This window comes from Nymphaea colorata, chromosome 11 (assembly GCF_008831285.2).
Source record: "Nymphaea colorata isolate Beijing-Zhang1983 chromosome 11, ASM883128v2, whole genome shotgun sequence".
NCBI classification, from domain to species: Eukaryota; Viridiplantae; Streptophyta; class Magnoliopsida; order Nymphaeales; family Nymphaeaceae; genus Nymphaea; species Nymphaea colorata.
Genome location: NC_045148.1, coordinates 6,239,479 through 6,257,687, shown reverse-complemented (window position 1 = coordinate 6,257,687; position 18,209 = coordinate 6,239,479). Strand labels below are relative to the sequence as shown.

General features: G+C 38.3%; 1 protein-coding gene across 2 annotated transcripts; it reads left to right on the top strand.

Moving 5' to 3' along the window:
- Positions 1–781: 781 nt before the first annotated feature.
- LOC116264227 (phytosulfokine receptor 2-like) lies at positions 782–5,528 on the top strand. Of its 2 annotated transcripts, none has more exons than XM_031644330.2 (2): positions 782–981; positions 1,833–5,528. In XM_031644330.2, exon 2 carries the CDS (start codon positions 1,864–1,866, stop codon positions 4,996–4,998), a length of 3,135 nt encoding a protein of 1,044 aa, XP_031500190.1. In that variant the 5' UTR covers positions 782–981; positions 1,833–1,863; the 3' UTR covers positions 4,999–5,528. The 2 variants fall into 2 exon arrangements, with proteins under 2 accessions (XP_031500190.1, XP_031500189.1); XM_031644329.2 differs by having other exon boundaries at positions 783–981; positions 1,069–5,528.
- The last annotated feature ends 12,681 nt before the right edge of the window (positions 5,529–18,209 follow it).

Sequence of the window (18,209 nt, the reverse complement as noted above, 5' to 3'; positions counted from 1 at the left end):
CTTCCTCTTAAGTCTTGAATTCAGTGAATCTTCACGACCCAGGTGATAAAAAGTAGTCAACATGCTTTTTTCTATCAAATTCGGTACGTCTCTTTCCATCACGATTATTTTTGGCACTTTTTATTTGTTTTCTTATAAAACTAATCGTGCAAAAGATTCCAAATCTTCAAACAAAATTACCATTTTTTAAATGTAACTGAGATTTTATAGAAGTTTAAGAATTTTTAGCACTCATCTTTAATGTATAGAAAATAAGTTTTTTATGTTGATTTATATAGTTTGAAGCATGAGAATATGTACCTCAATATTAGTTCGTTTTCCAAACTGAAAAGACTCAGTGATTGAACAACCAGTTTAGCATTCAATTTATGTTGCTAATAACGTGTTTGACGCAGTGCGATCTTTAAGTTTAATCAAGAACATGTTCCTAATTAGAAAAGTTTTGAATATTTGAATTTGATTGATAAAATGTGATATTTTAAAAACAACAGAATAACGAATCACCACTAGTTATATATGCACCTTTTCTCTTCTCTTTTCTTTTTCTTTTTAATATTTAATATAGGTTATGTCCTCTCCTTGTCTTTTTTCGTTCACAATTAAAGATTGAAGGCGTGCCATTAATTAGAAATCAAGTTAAGAATGCATAGATATTTGAACGACGGCTTTTTCCAATATTAGAATATAAAAAATTATATATACTCATTCTAATTAAACAACAGTTTATTGTACCATAAATATTACCCGTTAAATTTAGTACTTTGGACCTCTCACTAGCCATTACAAAGTACTTGTGAATGCATGTGTGCTCGCGCCCGTGCTCTTGCGTTATGATGGAAGGAAGACGAAGCTTCTTTCTCTCTCTACAGGAGGGACAGTGGGTGTCGACATTGCTGTAAGCATGTGAAGGAGGAGGAGCGTGGTCCCAAAAGGAGGTGCAGAACAGAAGAAGAAGAAGAAGACGACGATCTCTCTTTCCATGTATAAAAAACGCCTTCCTCTTCCTGTTTTCTTTGCATGACCTTTCTTTGACCACCACTCTCCCCCCTCCTCTGTTTCTCTCTCTAGCCGGCAGAAACCCGTGGCGTCCGCCGACTGCAGCGCTACCCAGCGGCTTGCTTCCACATCTCCTTTTGGTTGACCTTCTGCTCTCACTCACTCACTCATTCACTCACTACATGAAATAGAGAGGCGGGATACCTGTGATAAAAATATTAAAAGGTGCGAGAGAGAAAAGGAAAAAGAAGAAGAAAATCGTCCTACCCATGATGCCAATCTTCTTTCCTGCCTAGGGTTTAGCGGTAGGGGTTGGTCCCTTACCCTCCTCCTCATGCTGGCCTCATTGTTGTTGCTTCTTTAACCACCACTCTTTCATTTACTGAAGAACAGGGAAAGCTGAAAACCCAGAAAGAAAAAGAGCAGATATTTTCACCCCCTTCCCTCTCCTTCTGCTTTTTATCCTCTGTACTTCTTGCTTTTCCATGATGAGTGACAAAGAAGAAGCGAAGAAAAGGACCCCTTTTTGTTTCAAAATTTTGAACTTCGTGCACTCCTCCTCTTTTGTGTCCACCATTGCTTCTGTTTGAAGAAATTGAGAGTCGATTCTTTGGTTCTCTTGTAGGCCTAGAAGAGTGAATCATAAAAGAGCTGAGGTTTTCGCAGAGGATGAGTTCCTCTTCTTCTGCTTCTTCTTATCGGATGTTCAGTTCTCTTTGTTGCTTTTCTTCTTCTTCTTCTTCTTCTTCTTCTTCTTCTTCTTCTTCTTCTTCTCCTCCTCCTCTCTAGAGTGGTGGTTGAAAGCTATTGCTTTTTTTTTTTTTTTTACGTTTCAGCTTGTTTTTGGTGGGTGGGTTTCGGGTTTTAATGAAGATGTGGACTGGTGTTTGGAGATGGGTGGTGGTGCTTCTCCTCTGCTCTTTGAGGACTGTAATGGTTTCTGGCGGAAACTGCAATGAAAACGATTCGAAGGCACTATTGGAGTTCGCAGGAAACATGACGAACAGCCGGATTTTGTCGAATTGGATCGCAGGATCGGATTGTTGCAGTTGGGAAGGTGTCTATTGCGCAGTCGAGGCGACTGCGAACTCCAGCAGGGTGGAGAGGCTGGTGTTGAGGGGGAGAGGCCTGAGTGGGACTATCTCATCATCACTGGGGCGATTGAATCGCCTGACTCATCTCGACCTTTCGGTGAACTTGCTAGGAGGTGAGGTGCCGCCGGAGATTTCAAACTTGGCAGAGTTGGAGTTCCTTGATCTCAGCTACAATGAGCTAAAGGGTTCCTTCTTCGGTTCCGCTGTAGGTGGCCTGGAGTCTGTCAGATGGATTAACATTTCCAGTAATCTCTTCAATGGTAGTCTCATTGATTCAACTCCCTTGTATCCGAAGCTCATCAGCTTTAATATCAGCAACAATTCATTCAGTGGGCCTATTGAAACCAACATTTGCAGTCGGTCAGCTGCTCTTCGTGATCTTGATTTCTCGAATAATCGTTTCGAAGGCAAGGTTCCAGAAGGCCTTGTCAATTGCACCTCTCTTATTCGGTTGCTCTTGAGCTCGAATTTCCTCTATGGCGAGCTCCCTGGCGATTTATTTAGCTTGTCAACATTGGAGGAATTGTCGATCCATAGTAACGACTTTTCTGGTGGTTTAAGCGACGGAATTGGCAATTTTGCGAGGCTTCGCTCATTGGAGATCTTCTCTAACCAATTCACTGGCCTTCTGCCTGATGTATTTGGAAATCTTACCAAACTAGAGCAGTTGATCGCGCATTCAAATCTGTTCTCTGGTCGATTACCGCTTTCTCTCGGCCTCTGTTCTTCAATGAGGACGCTTGACTTGCGGAATAATTCTCTTACAGGGATCATTGACGTCGACTTCACAGGTATGAGTCAACTCAGGTCCCTTGATCTGGCTACAAATAAGTTTGATGGTAGGCTTCCAACTAGCTTGTCGAACTGCAAAGAGTTGAAAACTTTGAGCATAGCCAAAAACAGTTTCTATGGCGAGGTTCCTGAAGAATTCGGGATGCTTCAATCTCTTTCTATTCTGTCCTTGTCCAACAATAGCTTCACAAACATCTCCAAGACGTTGAGGGTGCTGCAGAATTGCAGTAACCTAACTACTCTCATCCTGGCAAAAAATTTCAAAGAAGAAATGTTCCCTGATGATATAGAAGGATTTGAGAGACTAGTCGTTTTAGCAGTTGGGAATTGTGGCCTTCGAGGACGGGTGCCTGCATGGTTGCTTAAGTGCAGGAAATTGCAGGTATTGGATCTGTCTTGGAATGATTTCAATGGAGACATTCCCTCATGGATTGGTGAATTTGAGCACCTATTTTACTTGGATCTCTCGAACAATTCTCTTACAGGAGAAATACCCATAAGTTTAATACAACTTAGGAGCCTTGCTGGGACCTCTTCATCGTTCAATTCCAGCACATATATGAATATACCTCTTTATGTGAAGAGAAACCAAAGTGCCCATGGTATGCAATATAATCAGGTCTCAGGCTTGCCACCATCCATATATTTGAGTAACAATAGGCTCAATGGAACAATATGGCCTCAATTTGGCCAGTTGAGAGGCCTCCATGTCTTAGATCTGAGCAGGAACAACATTACAGGAACAATCCCTGAGTCCCTTTCGGACATGTGCAACATAGAGGTGCTGGACCTGTCTTTCAATGACCTTCATGGATCTATTCCTGTGTCCTTAAATAAGCTTACATTTCTATCCAAATTTAGTGTTGCTAATAATCACTTGTGTGGGCCAATTCCTACTGGTGGACAGCTCTTCAGCTTCTCCAAGTCAAGTTTTGAAGGCAACCCTTGTCTCTGTGATGGACCTTTAGCTCATTGTAATGAAACCAGCTTTGGAGAAGCAACATCTAGCCTGAACAACGGAGCTGGAAGAAAAAGCATTCTGGGAATCACAATAAGTATAGGAGTTGGAATTGCATTGCTTCTAGCAGTAGTCCTTTTTAACATGTCCAGGAATGAGGTAGTGAGCCAAATTGATGAGGAAGAGGATGCAGTTGGTCCTCCTCACATAACTTCTGATTATTTGGGTGAAAAATTAGTACGTCTTTTTCAAAACCCAGAAGGGAAAGAACTGACTGTCTGTGATCTTGTGAAAGCTACCAACAATTTTGACCAAGCAAACATTATTGGTTGTGGTGGATTTGGTCTTGTATACAAAGCAAACCTCCCAGATGGCACAAAAGCTGCAATCAAGAGGCTTTCAGGAGACTGTGGTCAGATGGAACGTGAGTTTCGGGCTGAAGTAGAAGCTCTGTCAAAAGCTCAGCACAAAAACCTTGTTTCTCTAAGGGGATACTGCAGATATGGTAATGACAGATTGCTGATATACTGCTACATGGAAAATGGGAGCTTGGACTATTGGTTGCATGAGAGGCTTGATGGAGGTTCACAACTGGACTGGGTGACTCGTCTGAGAATAGCCCAAGGCGCAGCTGAAGGTTTGGCTTACTTGCATAAAGCATGCGTACCTAATGTTGTCCATCGTGATGTGAAGTCGAGCAACATTCTCTTGAATGAGGAGTTTGTAGCTCATTTGGCTGATTTCGGTCTTTCAAGACTGCTAAAGCCATATGACACTCATGTCACAACAGATCTTGTGGGGACATTAGGATATATTCCTCCAGAATACAGTCAAACTATGACAGCTACGTTTAAAGGTGATGTCTACAGTTTCGGTGTTGTCATCTTGGAGCTACTTACTGGGAAAAGACCTGTGGACGTATGCAAATCCAAGGGTTGCCTGGACTTGGTTTCATGGGTCCGCCAAATGAAGATGGAGACAAAAGATGCTGATGTGTTTGAGCCATTGATATGGAAGAAAGAGCATGAAAATGAGTTGTTAATAGTACTTGATATTGCTTTCAAATGCATTAGTATCGATCCCAAGCAGAGGCCATCTATTGAGCAAGTCGTGTCATGGCTTAATGCTGTTGGTAAAAAAGATGAACCAATCAAGTAATGGATTTCAATTTTTCAACTTTGAGACGGTGTGGGCTTTTGGATTGCCCGTGCTGGGGAAACTTGGTTTTTTGGAGGGGCCAACGAGCAAAGCGCTGAAGGTCACAAAACTTCAATCGGGCAGTATTTTAACAGAAAATTTTGTTTTGGTTATGAAATTGTTGTCGGCTGTCCCCTTCAGAAATATGTAAGTGAATATGGGATTGTACACGGAATGTGCCTCAGGTTTCAGTTGTTCCATGTAAGTGAAATCTGATATAGGCTTATGAAGGCTGAAGAGATAAACATATGATGGTACCTCATGGTGATGATCCAACCACCATGGTTCAAAAGTTTCAAACCACAATCTACTAACCATCCAATCCTTGTATGTTGGTTTCTTAGATTATCTATCCATACAACTGTAGATCCATTTATCTGACTCCCGGAATGCTATTTACATAGTCTTGCCATGCTTACTGTGTGCATGTATCGACTTGCATTCACACATATAACCATTCAAGGTCCAAGTAAATTTTTGTTATAGCAGTAGTTCTCAGGTTCCAGCTTCTTGAAATATGTGCACTTGTGTTGCAAAATTCGTATTCTTGGAGATTTGCACTGTTTGTGATGCTTACTTTATGGAAGATGATTAGCAGAAAGCTTTACTACATAAATCATGTGGGGCTGCTGCTGTTCCAATCACTGTGCTGGTGCTTGAGCTTGATGAGTGACAGAACAAAGCTGGTTTTCTTTGCGATGCTGATTACTGAATGACTCAATTATCGATTTCCTTCTGCTCTTCTACTGCACATTTCTACTCCATTTTGAATACTAGATTTATCTGAGACAGCAAATTTGCGGTTTTAAGTTTCTTAATTTTCTGGGATGGAATATTGAAGCCTTTTTTTTGAAGTAAGCCTTTTTAATATTTATTTGAACCATTTTCCTGAACTTATTGCAGTTATCCAAATCGAAACACTCAGCCTGATTACTTCTTCTATGGGATCATGCATTTCTTATAACTAATTAATTTTCTGAATTAATTATGGTGAAATAATTTTTCTTTCTTCAGCATTAATGTATTCATTTTGGTTCTCCTCCCCCCACCCCCCATGGACTACAATCACAAATATTAGCAGCTGTCTTTTAAAATCATGCATTAATTGTGAGCTTCAAAAATTCAAAAGTCTGAGAATAATTTTATCTTTTTAAAAAAATAGTATTTAAAAAACTATCCCATGTTTTACCATGTTAGGTGATGAAAGCCTTTCCCGCTGTCCATATTTGAATATCTATTCATAATTCAACATGTTGAGATTTTCCTGGAATTTCAAACAAATTTTATAACATTACAAGTTTTGTTCTCACTGATTTTCTGAAGAATGAGACTTGTTACTATGAGTTATATTTGATGTACATGAGATTTCATAACCAAAAAGCAAAGCCTAGTCCTGGAGCCACTCTTGGTATTTTTTGCTTGCCATTTTGATGCATCTTAAGTTGGTTTTCATTTCTCCAGAGAAGACACCCACAATGACAGCAGTAAACCATGAGGAGTTACCTCTGACATGAACCTTGCCCCATAAACTGGGTTACATATTCACTGCAGCATGCTGATCCGCCATTACTAGCAATTCCAACCTCATGTTCCTGAGTTGCAAAGAACAATCCAAACTGAGGCAATTTTTCCAGATTGGCTCGCCCATTCATAAACAATGCTCCTCATTGAAGGGAACTTCACACTGAGGCTGCCATTTCATTGGTATTGACACTCTTAAGGAGACATATACAGCTTGGGGTCGGAAGCTGTTTGTGCTGTTACTCCCCTACACTAATTCTTCCAATGGGGTCACTACCAACTAACAAAGAGAGAGAGAGAGAGAGGTCTTGCTTCGATCTCTTCTATTCCATGTTGGCCTTCAGACTTGGACCGAGTCACTAGCGCACACCTTTTTAGATTTTTGGCTAAACGTCTGCTCTTCAGTGGCAATGCTGCTCTACAGGAAGCAAAGAAGTGACTAGAACTTCACTATTGTGCTTGTTTGTTTGCTGGTCATGTTATCGTCGGGACCTTTTCATGGCAAGCTGCTACATGAATTTTCAGATGCTGAGAAATAAATTACTGACAATAAAGGTTACTGAACTGCTTATATATAGATCACACTTTATTCATAGACACTGCAAAATTTACTTAACATTTATGTCATGGAAATGCCTAGAATTTACTTGGGGAGGAAGTGTGCAAATTTTGAAGCTAAACTGGGTAGAATTTATAGTTCTGCAAAATCTTTGTATTTTAGAAATCTCAAAAAACTGAAAGGGGTCGCTTCTCGAAGAATAATGTACTTTCCCGTTAACACATACTGAAAATAGATTATATGGTGAGAGAAATGGTAGATGTTTCATCCATATGGCCAAAAAAGAGCAGGAGAGTCATCTAACCATTAGTGCCATTTCCCACCAATGTTTCAATTTTGGGATCACACCAAAAACTTGAAATAGTTTCTGTTACACATATTTGACCCAATACTTATAGTATACAATATGATACTGTGTGCCTAGAAGATGCTTCAAGTTTAATACGAACACATGCTTGCTAATTAATAAGCAACAAAGATAAGCTGGCAAGTCCAGATCCGAACCGAAACCATGGGATGTGTTTGATTTGCAGAACATGTGCATTCGAGGAATATGTGTCTTCTAGGATCCATGCCCCGGACATGGGATTCATGCACACGAGTGTTTTTGCATCATAATGTCAAGTAGGGATGTCAATGGAAAGGATTTAAATCGGATGTAGTCTTTATCATGTCTGATTTATTGGATCTTCATATGTTTAGGTTCGAATATGAAAGAGAAAAATTGTCTGAAGTTGATTTTAAAATTTACAATCCAAATTCTATCTGTCTAAAGTTGCATTTGAATCTGAATCCAATTTCTCAACATGCAATGGACAACTGAATCAGAACTACATCATGACGTGTTAAGACCAAACATTATGGATGGGCCTTGGCGGACTCTTAGGCAATGCCGGTCCACTGGCCGAGGAGCACTAATTCATTAGCTTATATGCTTTTCGGGGCACCTATATATATACAATCAGATATCAAAGCATTAATGTAAAAGTAAGCAAACTTTGTGAGGCTGGTGTGGGCAACTGCCCACACAATCTGATCTCATTTTTTAAGGGTGTCATTCCCTATTCAAGCTGAAGCTGGAGTGAACGTACAATCATAAATGGAACAGGCAACCCAACATTGAAGTTTAGAAGAAACAAGAAGGTGATATATGGACTTAATGTGTTTGTTCATTTTTTTTTATATATAATTTCTATTGTATATTAACATTGTTTGTAATATATATCATAATATTATAATATGAGTCATATAAAAACAACCCAGATCTATTTTGCTTTAAACTGTGTAGTATATGTAGATTTTAGAGAAGTGCCTTCGAAGGATTTCCTCCGTTTTCAGGACCTATTATCCTTTTCAATTCGATATATGAGGTCCAATCACCCCGACCTTCATCAGTCTTTACAGGCCTTAATGTGCAGCTTTGGGTGCTCCTTCCCTATCCTCTCTTCAGAGGCCGATCAGTTATGTTCTCAAAAGTTTTGATTACTCTTTTGCAGCATTTTGGTCTCAACAATGACATGAATTTTGTTCCTGCCACCAGTGACAGAACGTGGCTAAACTGGGTCCTTAAACAGGTTGAGGGCAGGGCAAACAACTGGCTCGGCTTGGATCTTTTCATGACTATGCGTTATAGAAACAATTTTCTCCGAACTAATCTCACCCCTGATATTGTTGCTATATACAAGAATCTGTAAATTTTTGTTGCTTTGTATATTTGTATAGCAATTTTTTATTAATAAAATGGATGGAGGCTAGGGGTGTCAACAGATTGGATATACCCTTAATCATATCCGTTTTTTTGGATATTCTCATATTCGAATTCGAATTAGGACTCAAATACGAATAAAGAAAAGTCATATCCGAATCCGAAATCCAATTTTACAACCTGAATCCGAATTTTATATTCATATCTGAATCTAAATTTTAAACTGGATTTTACCAATTTTCAAAATGTAATAGAATTAGATGCCGGATATCTGACTAAAAATGAATCTGATCCAAATCCATATCTGAATCCGATCGGAATTTATGTATATTTGAATCCCAATTTGAATCCGATCAGATGTTATTTATTAAATTCAATTCCGATCCGATTTTTTAATCGGATATTTTTTTTTTTCATATCAAATTTTTTTTGTTCGGTTCGATCGGATATCCAATTTAAATAGATATATTGACATCTCTACTCGAGGCCCTATCCTCCAGCAGGGCTGAGTTTCGGAACTATCGTTTAACATTCAACTGATATTAACTTTCAGAAATATACCCTAGTAACTCATTTTTGTCATCCAAATGAGAACTAAGGTTTTTGCCTTTGTCACCCACAGGCACAAACCAGGTTTCAAAAAGTTGTTAAAAAATATATATTTTATAAAACCTAGTTTTTCAGGGTGTTATCCAATCATAGCCTAAGTTTCAAATAAAAAACCTAGGAAAACTGACACTTTTTGGGAATAGAGATGGTACAATTGAAACAAAATATATTTATGGATTAAAAAAAATATGGAAACATTTGTTGAAATAAACTAGATTTTTTAGGGAAAAAACCATGACACTTTAGTTGAATAATAAAAAAGTTTTACCATATTATAAAAGTGTTAAACGTATCAAAATATTATGGAATAGTGGGATGTGTCATACATCTAAAAATTAATAGACCAAATATTATATTCATTTTATGAATACTTAGCAAATTCATGCATGAACCACATAAACCATGTTAGATAGTATTAAACATGATTCACAAGTTCTTGAATGACAAAATAACGTAATATATATTAGTAAAAGCAAACAGTGACATGACTTTAAAGTGATGTTAGATTCCAACTGAGTTATCATCAAATGAGGCCAACAACATGATGTACATTTCTTAGGAGACCAAAAAAAAAATCATGTTATTAATGGAGGTGGTAATGAATCAACTTCCACTAAAGATAGCTAACTCTGACCTGGATCTCCTCAAATGACATCTGATCATGTTGTGAAGATTGCATATCATAATCAGAAGTTTGTTTCAGAAATGAGTCTACATGGTAAGAAATTTCAAAATCACAAACCATTCCATTGGACGCCTAGTCATCTGGTACAATTACCCAAGACATCTTATCCTCTGATACCAAATCTTGGACAACTAGGCCATCACAATGGGGAGCTAGGAATGGAAACTGATCATAACAGTTATAAAGAATCTTGCCATCTCCGGATGTAACTAGATTCAATTCTTTAAGTGGAATCACGACACTCAAGTTAAATAGCGTATCATACCTAGCGTATCATACCCCACTCAGGTCTCAAAGCAAATCAAACTTAGAAGATAGGAGAATGAGAGGACTTTTGGTCTTTTTCAAATGGTGGGTTGTCAACCTCTTACTCACCGAAAGTGTTTAACAGTCCGTCATCGGACAAAAGCGATGTGCTGATTGCTTTTCAATCTTCCACTTTCAACGGTGGAAAATGCACCAAGTCAATTGAACGTCATTGACATCAATGTACATCGCTCTTTTAATTAGAACCTAGTAATTTTTTTTTTGTTCATCCTTCTTTCCGCACATTTCTTTCTGTCCACTCTTTTCTTTCTTTCTACGTTACCCCTCCTTTTGAAAAACATCCAATAAATGTTTTAGCTTTTGAACAAACATGCCCCCAAGAGAGCGATAGTTTGTGGATCACGTTTGGATGTTAGATCTATTGAGATCCTAATTTAGATATATTATGGTGTAAGATTCAAATCTAGTAAAATAAATAAAGGATTACATCTGGTAGATTAATTATCTCTTTTATATGCAAGTATTTTCATGTAACGTATTCAAATCGAATTTCCTAACAAGCGACGGTGTCACGAATGTTACCCACTATTTTCTAATTAAATAAAATTCTTTCTATACTTTATATATGTATTATAAATAAAATTCCACCGCCACCCCTCCATTTCCGTTATTGTTATTTTTGGGAGAGTTATTGTTATCCTGCCATATTTTGTACTCAGCTTGGGCACAAATACAAATGTTGTGTTTCCTCTAAGAGAAATGTGTGGCCTGAATGCCGAACTGACACATCAGTTTTGTTTAAAGAGCTTTTTCAAATTTGTCCACTACTTGTAGCAACTGAACTTTCTTAGAAGTGTTTGATGACTTTAAATTTGAAATCATGAATTTGATATGGATCTGATGTGCGTTTATCAAACTATGACTTAGGTCAAACCTAAGGTTCATGCTTGAAGTCCTTATTTTGTTATTTTTGTATTAAAAAAAAGGTCAGATTTAAGATCTGAGGGAGAAGGATAAGATCTTAAATCCACGGTTCTCAAATTACGAGGATTTTAGATAGGGGAAATCAAATGCCCCCTAATGGTGCAGCTTAAACCACGTATTAGGCCCAATTGACCAATAGTTGTGCGCTGATAATTAAGGGTAATAGTTTCTTTCCTCTTAGCAGAAGTAAGCGTTCAACCAGAGTTTCAACAAAGACATCAAAAAATTATTGTGCTGTTTTTGGGTGTAAGGATTCATGATTTTAGGATTATCTCATCATATAGTGTGAGTAGGGCTGCACAACGAGCCGAGCCAACTCGGGCTCGACTCGAACTCACTCGAAAAAACTCGGCTCATGCTCGACTCATTTATAAACGAGTCGAGTTTGAGCTTACAAATGTACTCAAAACGATAAACGAGTCGAGTTTCAGGAACTCTGACTCGTTTATACTCAACTCGACTCACATACTCTATATAATATTACCAAAACTGGTTTATTGAATAACCAGTTTTAACTTTTGAGGGTGAAAGCAAATTTTCACAAGTTACATGAATTAATGCCCAAACGAGTTAAATGGGTTAAACGAGTCGAGTTCGAGCTCAATTTTATGTAGTCGAGCTCGAGCTTGCTATAAGGAGCTCGACTCGAGTTCGAGCCAAGCTCAAGTTTTTTGCATTGAGTCGAGCTTGAGCTCGGGCTCAGACTTGAATCATGAGCTGGCTTCTAGAATCCTCCCTTCGTATATCTTTGATTTGAATCTACCAGTGGGTAGCGCGAGTAGGCAACATAAGCCACAGAGGCACTCTTCATCAAATAGAAATCACCCCGCTTAGATCTTCCAGCAACCTGTAATAGGAATTCCATATATGCTTTTACTAGTCTCGACTGTTTACTGCTTCCTATATATTCATATCCTACTATGTGGGCTTAGGGTGTGACATTCATTCCAAACGCGTAGATCCCAATATATGAATTGTATGTGAGACATTCAAACTTAATCCAATTAATGGGCATGCCCTAGTAAGGCATTCAAATTCGATATGGGTACATACAATATGAGGATTTATAAATAGGTGCATTTTGCTGTGTATTTGCCTACAAGGCTTCGAACGACACTTGTCTTTGTGGAAAGAACAAGAAGAAAGGTTTACTTGATGAAGTGAACCGAAGTTTGCATATAATATTTCATAATAATATTAAGATTTAGCAAAAGGCACTTGGTTATTTTTTGGGAAGATGCATGCGTGGAAAGCTTAAACAATAGGTTCCCCGAGCATGGCATGATTTAGCAACCCAACTATGGGTTCAGTTAACCCCGACAGGTATAGTGTACTGGGTAGCAAGGTGATCTACTCAAAAAAAAGGTCAATAGTATGAAACATGTGGTCGCTCGCTATTACGACCCAGTGCACTATTCTCATGAACTGTAAAAAGGTCCGAAAGCATATTTTCTAAACCCAAGGGTAAGGGGCATAAGAGGGGGAGGGGAAGACAGCCGTTCTATGGACAAATAAATACTCAAAAAAAAAAAAAAAAGCTATGGATTCAGTTGATGGTTTGCAAGTAAAGATATGAGTTGTGACCAAAATATGTCACAAGCCAAGCAACCATGAACCACATTGTTATTTTTTCTTTGTGGACATGGACTCCAATAGACGAGCCACAGATATTATTTTGCCTTCTCTTTCTATTTTTCATTGATTCTTAGAAAGTTTGAGTTTCATGTCTCAGTTGCTAAAATAACTAGTTTTTCACGATAAGATCGCAACAAAACCTTCTCCTTCATGTGGAATTTTAAGACGGAGGATGTGAGAAGATGTTTGGTGAAAATTATCTTGGTTTGAGTGAGTATGAGTAGTATTTCATGATGTAAAAATCCCAATTAAATCTGATAAAACACCCTTTCAAATGGCACTGGATAACCTCAGCGTACATACATGAGGAGGTTGTTCACATAAAACCGTGTCTTTGCCTTGTCCAGGTTGTCAAACGGCAGGGGTCATGGCCCTCCTCTGAGGAGAAAAAAAAAAGAAAAAAAACTATCCTTATAATTTTCAAGATTTTAATTTAACCTTAAAAAATACAATTCAGCCCCACAAAAAAAATTTCTAACTTTGTCCCTGTGTGCATACTCTCTACCGAACTCATTCTGAAACCTTAATTCAGTGGTTGGGCTTGCGTCAAGTTATATGAGACAGCCTCAAGAGACTTGGGTTCCTGCTAGGGCTCGGCCCCTGGCCGGGCCGCCGGCAGGGGCCCGGGCCTGATGAGCCGACCCGTTAAATTAATTTTTTTTAAATTTTTTTAAATTTTAATAATATATTTATTACTAAAAATATATTTTATATTTAAAAAATATTTTATAATTAAAAAGTATTATTTTATTATAAGCGAGCCGGCATAGGACCGTCGAGCATTCCCGAATACCCACCTCTAGTCACGGCCCTACGTCCCACCACTTTATCTATTTAGTAGCCCATAAAAAAAAAAAAATTGGTTCTGCCCTTGCTTTGTCCATGTATGAAGCGTCATTTGTTGAAGGTGTCATTCAAACAACTCTACAGTTGTTGTAAGTCGATTTACGGCAGAATGTAGAAATGTGTGTTGTTCCTTTGCTCTCTTTCTCCCTGTTCTCCGCACCCGATTTGTAGGAGTCCTTGTAACTCAATTTATCGATCACAATGTACGATTTCAAACGACAGCCCTTCTAGCCTTTGTTCTAGATCTCGATGGTGCGGTACCTGCAGATCTAAATTCAGTTATAAAATTCGAAATTCTCTTACCATTTCTAATCTAAAGCAATCATTTTCATTGCCATTTCCGATTGTTTCATTTGGAAGACCATTGAACGAGTTTCTCTTCGATCACGTGAAATTGGAATGATATAGAGTAGATTAATGGTTAGTGCACAAAGATGATCCAAATAAAAGATGGTTACTTCCCAACTTTTTTAAGTGAGCAGCTGTCTGACAAAAAGCCGAAAGTTTCCAATTTTTACTGAACCCTTTATCCCTCAGAGAACAAGGGGTTTTGGGTAAGACTGGGCACCGGGCCAGGCCGCCGTCTAGTACTCGGTACCAGAATCTACTCGGGCCTAAGCCTAGGAAAAAGGGACCTAGGCCAGCCGGACTGGTTATCGGGTTGGCCCGAGTGGGCCCGATAAGCCCGATTTGTGAATAATAATTTTTTTAAATTTTTTTATTAATATATATATAATATTTTATTATAATTAATTATGTTTATATATTATTTATATTAAAAATATATTTTTAAATTTAATCAAGCAAAGCCCCGGCTCGGGTTGTTTGAGTCGGGTTGGGACCGGGCCCGGTTTTTGGATGTTGGGCCTGGCCGGCCCGATGTCCAGGCTTAGTTTTGGGGTATCCGCCTTACTACGATTCAACTTGCATGTTATAGACCCTATAAAATATAGGGCCTACTTTCTACCCTACCCTAAGCGACATGTCTGTTTCCACCTCTCCTTTTATGGTACCAGAGATAATTGGCTGCTTCCTCAAACCATAGCGTCAAACCCATTGAGGACTGTTACTTCCTAACTTCTCATTTGTTGAGATTAACAACTGGAGAGAAGCGGCCAAGGGTCGTTTGATTGAGAGAGGAATGAAAGTCGGTCATCGTTAATTTGAGGCCTCACATCACATGGTTTCCTTGTTGTTTGCCCATATTTACTCAACTGAGAAAATATATTTGGCTTCCGGAAAATTTTTTGAGAGAGAAATTAACTTGAAATGAAACAGGTGGCCCTGCGCCTTAATTTTAGGAGAATACCCATAAATTCTCTCCGTGAGTTCTGCCGAGTGGTGTCCAGCATATACGTGCTGCAAGGAGAAAACTAATTAAGGTCATCTCAAACTTCACATTTTTCAAAAGAGTTTGAAAATTTTAAGGCAAATTCATACTATCAAGCCTTTGCTTTGGGGTAAAGGATTTTGTGTCGAAGGCGATTTCTCAAGTAAACATTAAAAACAATAAATTTGCTTAAAAATAGATTATTAATCGTGAGTTCATACCACACCGCAGCCGTATCTTTCTCATTTCAGGCTTTGCTCTTTCCAAGTTTCAGGATCAGCACTCAATTAACAAAGTCAGGCTCTAGTTGGCCCAAATCCCTTGCCAATGGCCGAAACCCATCCCACCTAGTTACTAGGTTGGGCTTGATCATCAATTCTATGCCCATTGAGTACCTGGTTTAATGTCCGCACATATTTGAAATCCTTAATATTTCATATGTTAATATCCCAACAAACCTTTAGGGACACGCCAAGTGTTTTTAAGAGTGTCATCGACCACACATAAAGGGCTTTCAAGGAAGTTCTGCGATACAACAAGAGAGCCAATTGCTAGTGTCATATGTCGAGGAATATATATATATATATATATATATATATATAGTCAAGTCCGGCCCCAAATACCCTACTAGAGCCAGTTTGGCACAACGAATTTTTAAATCAGCCCGGCTTAGGTGTCAAATAACCAGCCCAACCCCGATCCATCACATGTCGGGTACCCAACTACCCATTGGGTACTCCCACCTTGCACACCCACCCTTACTCTCAACCTTGCCATTATGCACCTTCATATCCTCCCTTTTTTTTTTTTCTTTCTCTCTCTCTTTCTTTAAAATGCTAACATTAAAAAGAAAACTTAATGATGGCATAAAGGTCTCCAAACCCCAAACTCCAAAACAATGTTATTTATTTGAGAAAAAAAAAAGAGGGTTTAATAATGGTAGTACTACATCAGTTAAAGGCACATGACATATGTTTGCCTCGCTGATTTGAATTTAACAATGGAAAATGTAAACACTTATGTTTAAGTTATATTTGGAAATATTTTTTTATAGTTTTTTTATAAATAGTTTTTTTTTAAGTAAACCATGATGTATGACGTATATAATGAATCATGAACTTTCATAAGCAGCTAATTAATCGCAAATTTTCCAAATGTTTTTCTTTTAACGATTAGTTACAAATATATCGGATTTAAGCACTTTTGAGCAAACGCCGATGGATGAGAACTATTAGCTTCACACAAGATTTGTGAATAAGTAATTGCGTGATAATGAGTTTGCTTACTATGTACAAATTTTGCAGTACAAATTAAGCTGGACTAAGATTGGGGAAGCCAACAAACAGACAGATGTTTGTTCAACATCTGATGTGTGCTTGACCACCAAAACTTGGTGTAGAAAACATAAACAACTAATCCAATGGATGGCTGGATCATAAAGTCTGGCAAATGTTTCAGTTTCTGATGTAGAATCCAAATCTGGTTGGCTATTGTCTGATCATTCTGATGTTCTAATAGTTATATTCAAACAGAAGTTTCCCTCACATTTTTTGGTGATATTAACATCTTTCACCTAACAAGTGTCTACATTTTGAATCCAACGGACGTCCATGAATCCTTAATCACCTGCCTAAATTAGTTAGCACATCATCAAAATTGCTGTTTTTTCTATATTTCAATTTACAGGAAAAAAGAGTTCAGATCTTTATCTGATCTGGGTGCAAAAATGTACACCAGATCTGAATCTTATCGAAAATGACATGATATGTTCTTTAAGAATTCGGAGTAAGCAAGGCTAAAATCAGTTGATTATTAAGTAAGCCTGAACCTTAATTTAACGTCCACACCATAGTTGGCAAACTCTCCGAGCTGACTCGAAAATCGCCCGAGTCAGCTTGGATTGCCAACAATCCGTCCACGGCTCACCCTTGATTCGCCCTTGACTCGGCGCCCGATTTAGCTGCAACGAATTACATTTTGGTTATTTGAATACTCGACCAAGTCGACGAGCCAACTAGCTAACGTCAATCATATGCTGATCGAGTCAGAGTCACAGGTCTGCCAACTATGGCCCACAACAAGAGTTCAGACTCCTGCTGAATTTGTATTGGGCCATCAAGGGAAGAGTCCTAACAATCCCCAACCGGTTCCCTTAATTTCAGTCATCTCATTTACCAGTTCAGTTTGAGAGACCAAACATGACTGGATACCAGATGCATGGAAAAAGAAATCGAGGGATAATGTGCAAAAAGTATAGTGAAAGAATTGCTGATAATGTGCAGAAAGTATAGTGAAAGAATTGTTGCATGCCCTCCTTCTCCAGCCTCACCATTATCCCAACTGCTTCTCCTATCTTCATCCGTTAGGAGCTGTTTGGTAATAGTAACACAGTATTACTATACATGGGAGACAGAATAAAGGTATTGCTCGCATGGATCCTTGCCCCACCTCAATTTTTTTAAAAAAAATTATATGTAAATTTTATAAAATTTCACTTGTTTTTATATAAATTTTTTGAAAAATGACATTTCAGTTTTAGTCAAAATTTAAAAATTTTAATTCGGCCCTCCTCATAAAAAAATTTCTAGCTCCACCCTTTACTATACTATAAACCTGCCTCCTGACATTATAACAAATGTTTTATGAATCTGCTTCATTTTCTAAAAACTGTCAGTCTTAATATACCTTGAAATTGAAGAGATAAATAAACAATAGTTTTAATGTTCTATAATTAGGCAGCTTGAGGAAATAACAGTGTAAACGACCTTATATTTCTCCTTGAATTTACTTGCAAATGGCTGCTCATCCGCTGGCGTCCCACTTCCCACGGCAGCTCTCTGCTCACTGCTGGCGTCCACTACATGTCAATCAAACAATAGATAAAGAGTGCACGATAAGATTCTGAACCTGCCACCCCATGAATTGAAGAAAAAAATCCTGCATTAGTTTTGGCACGTGGACTCCATCAAACACGCTCTTGGACGCATTTCGATGGGCTGATATGCTCCAAAGTGATAACGTTGTTAGATTC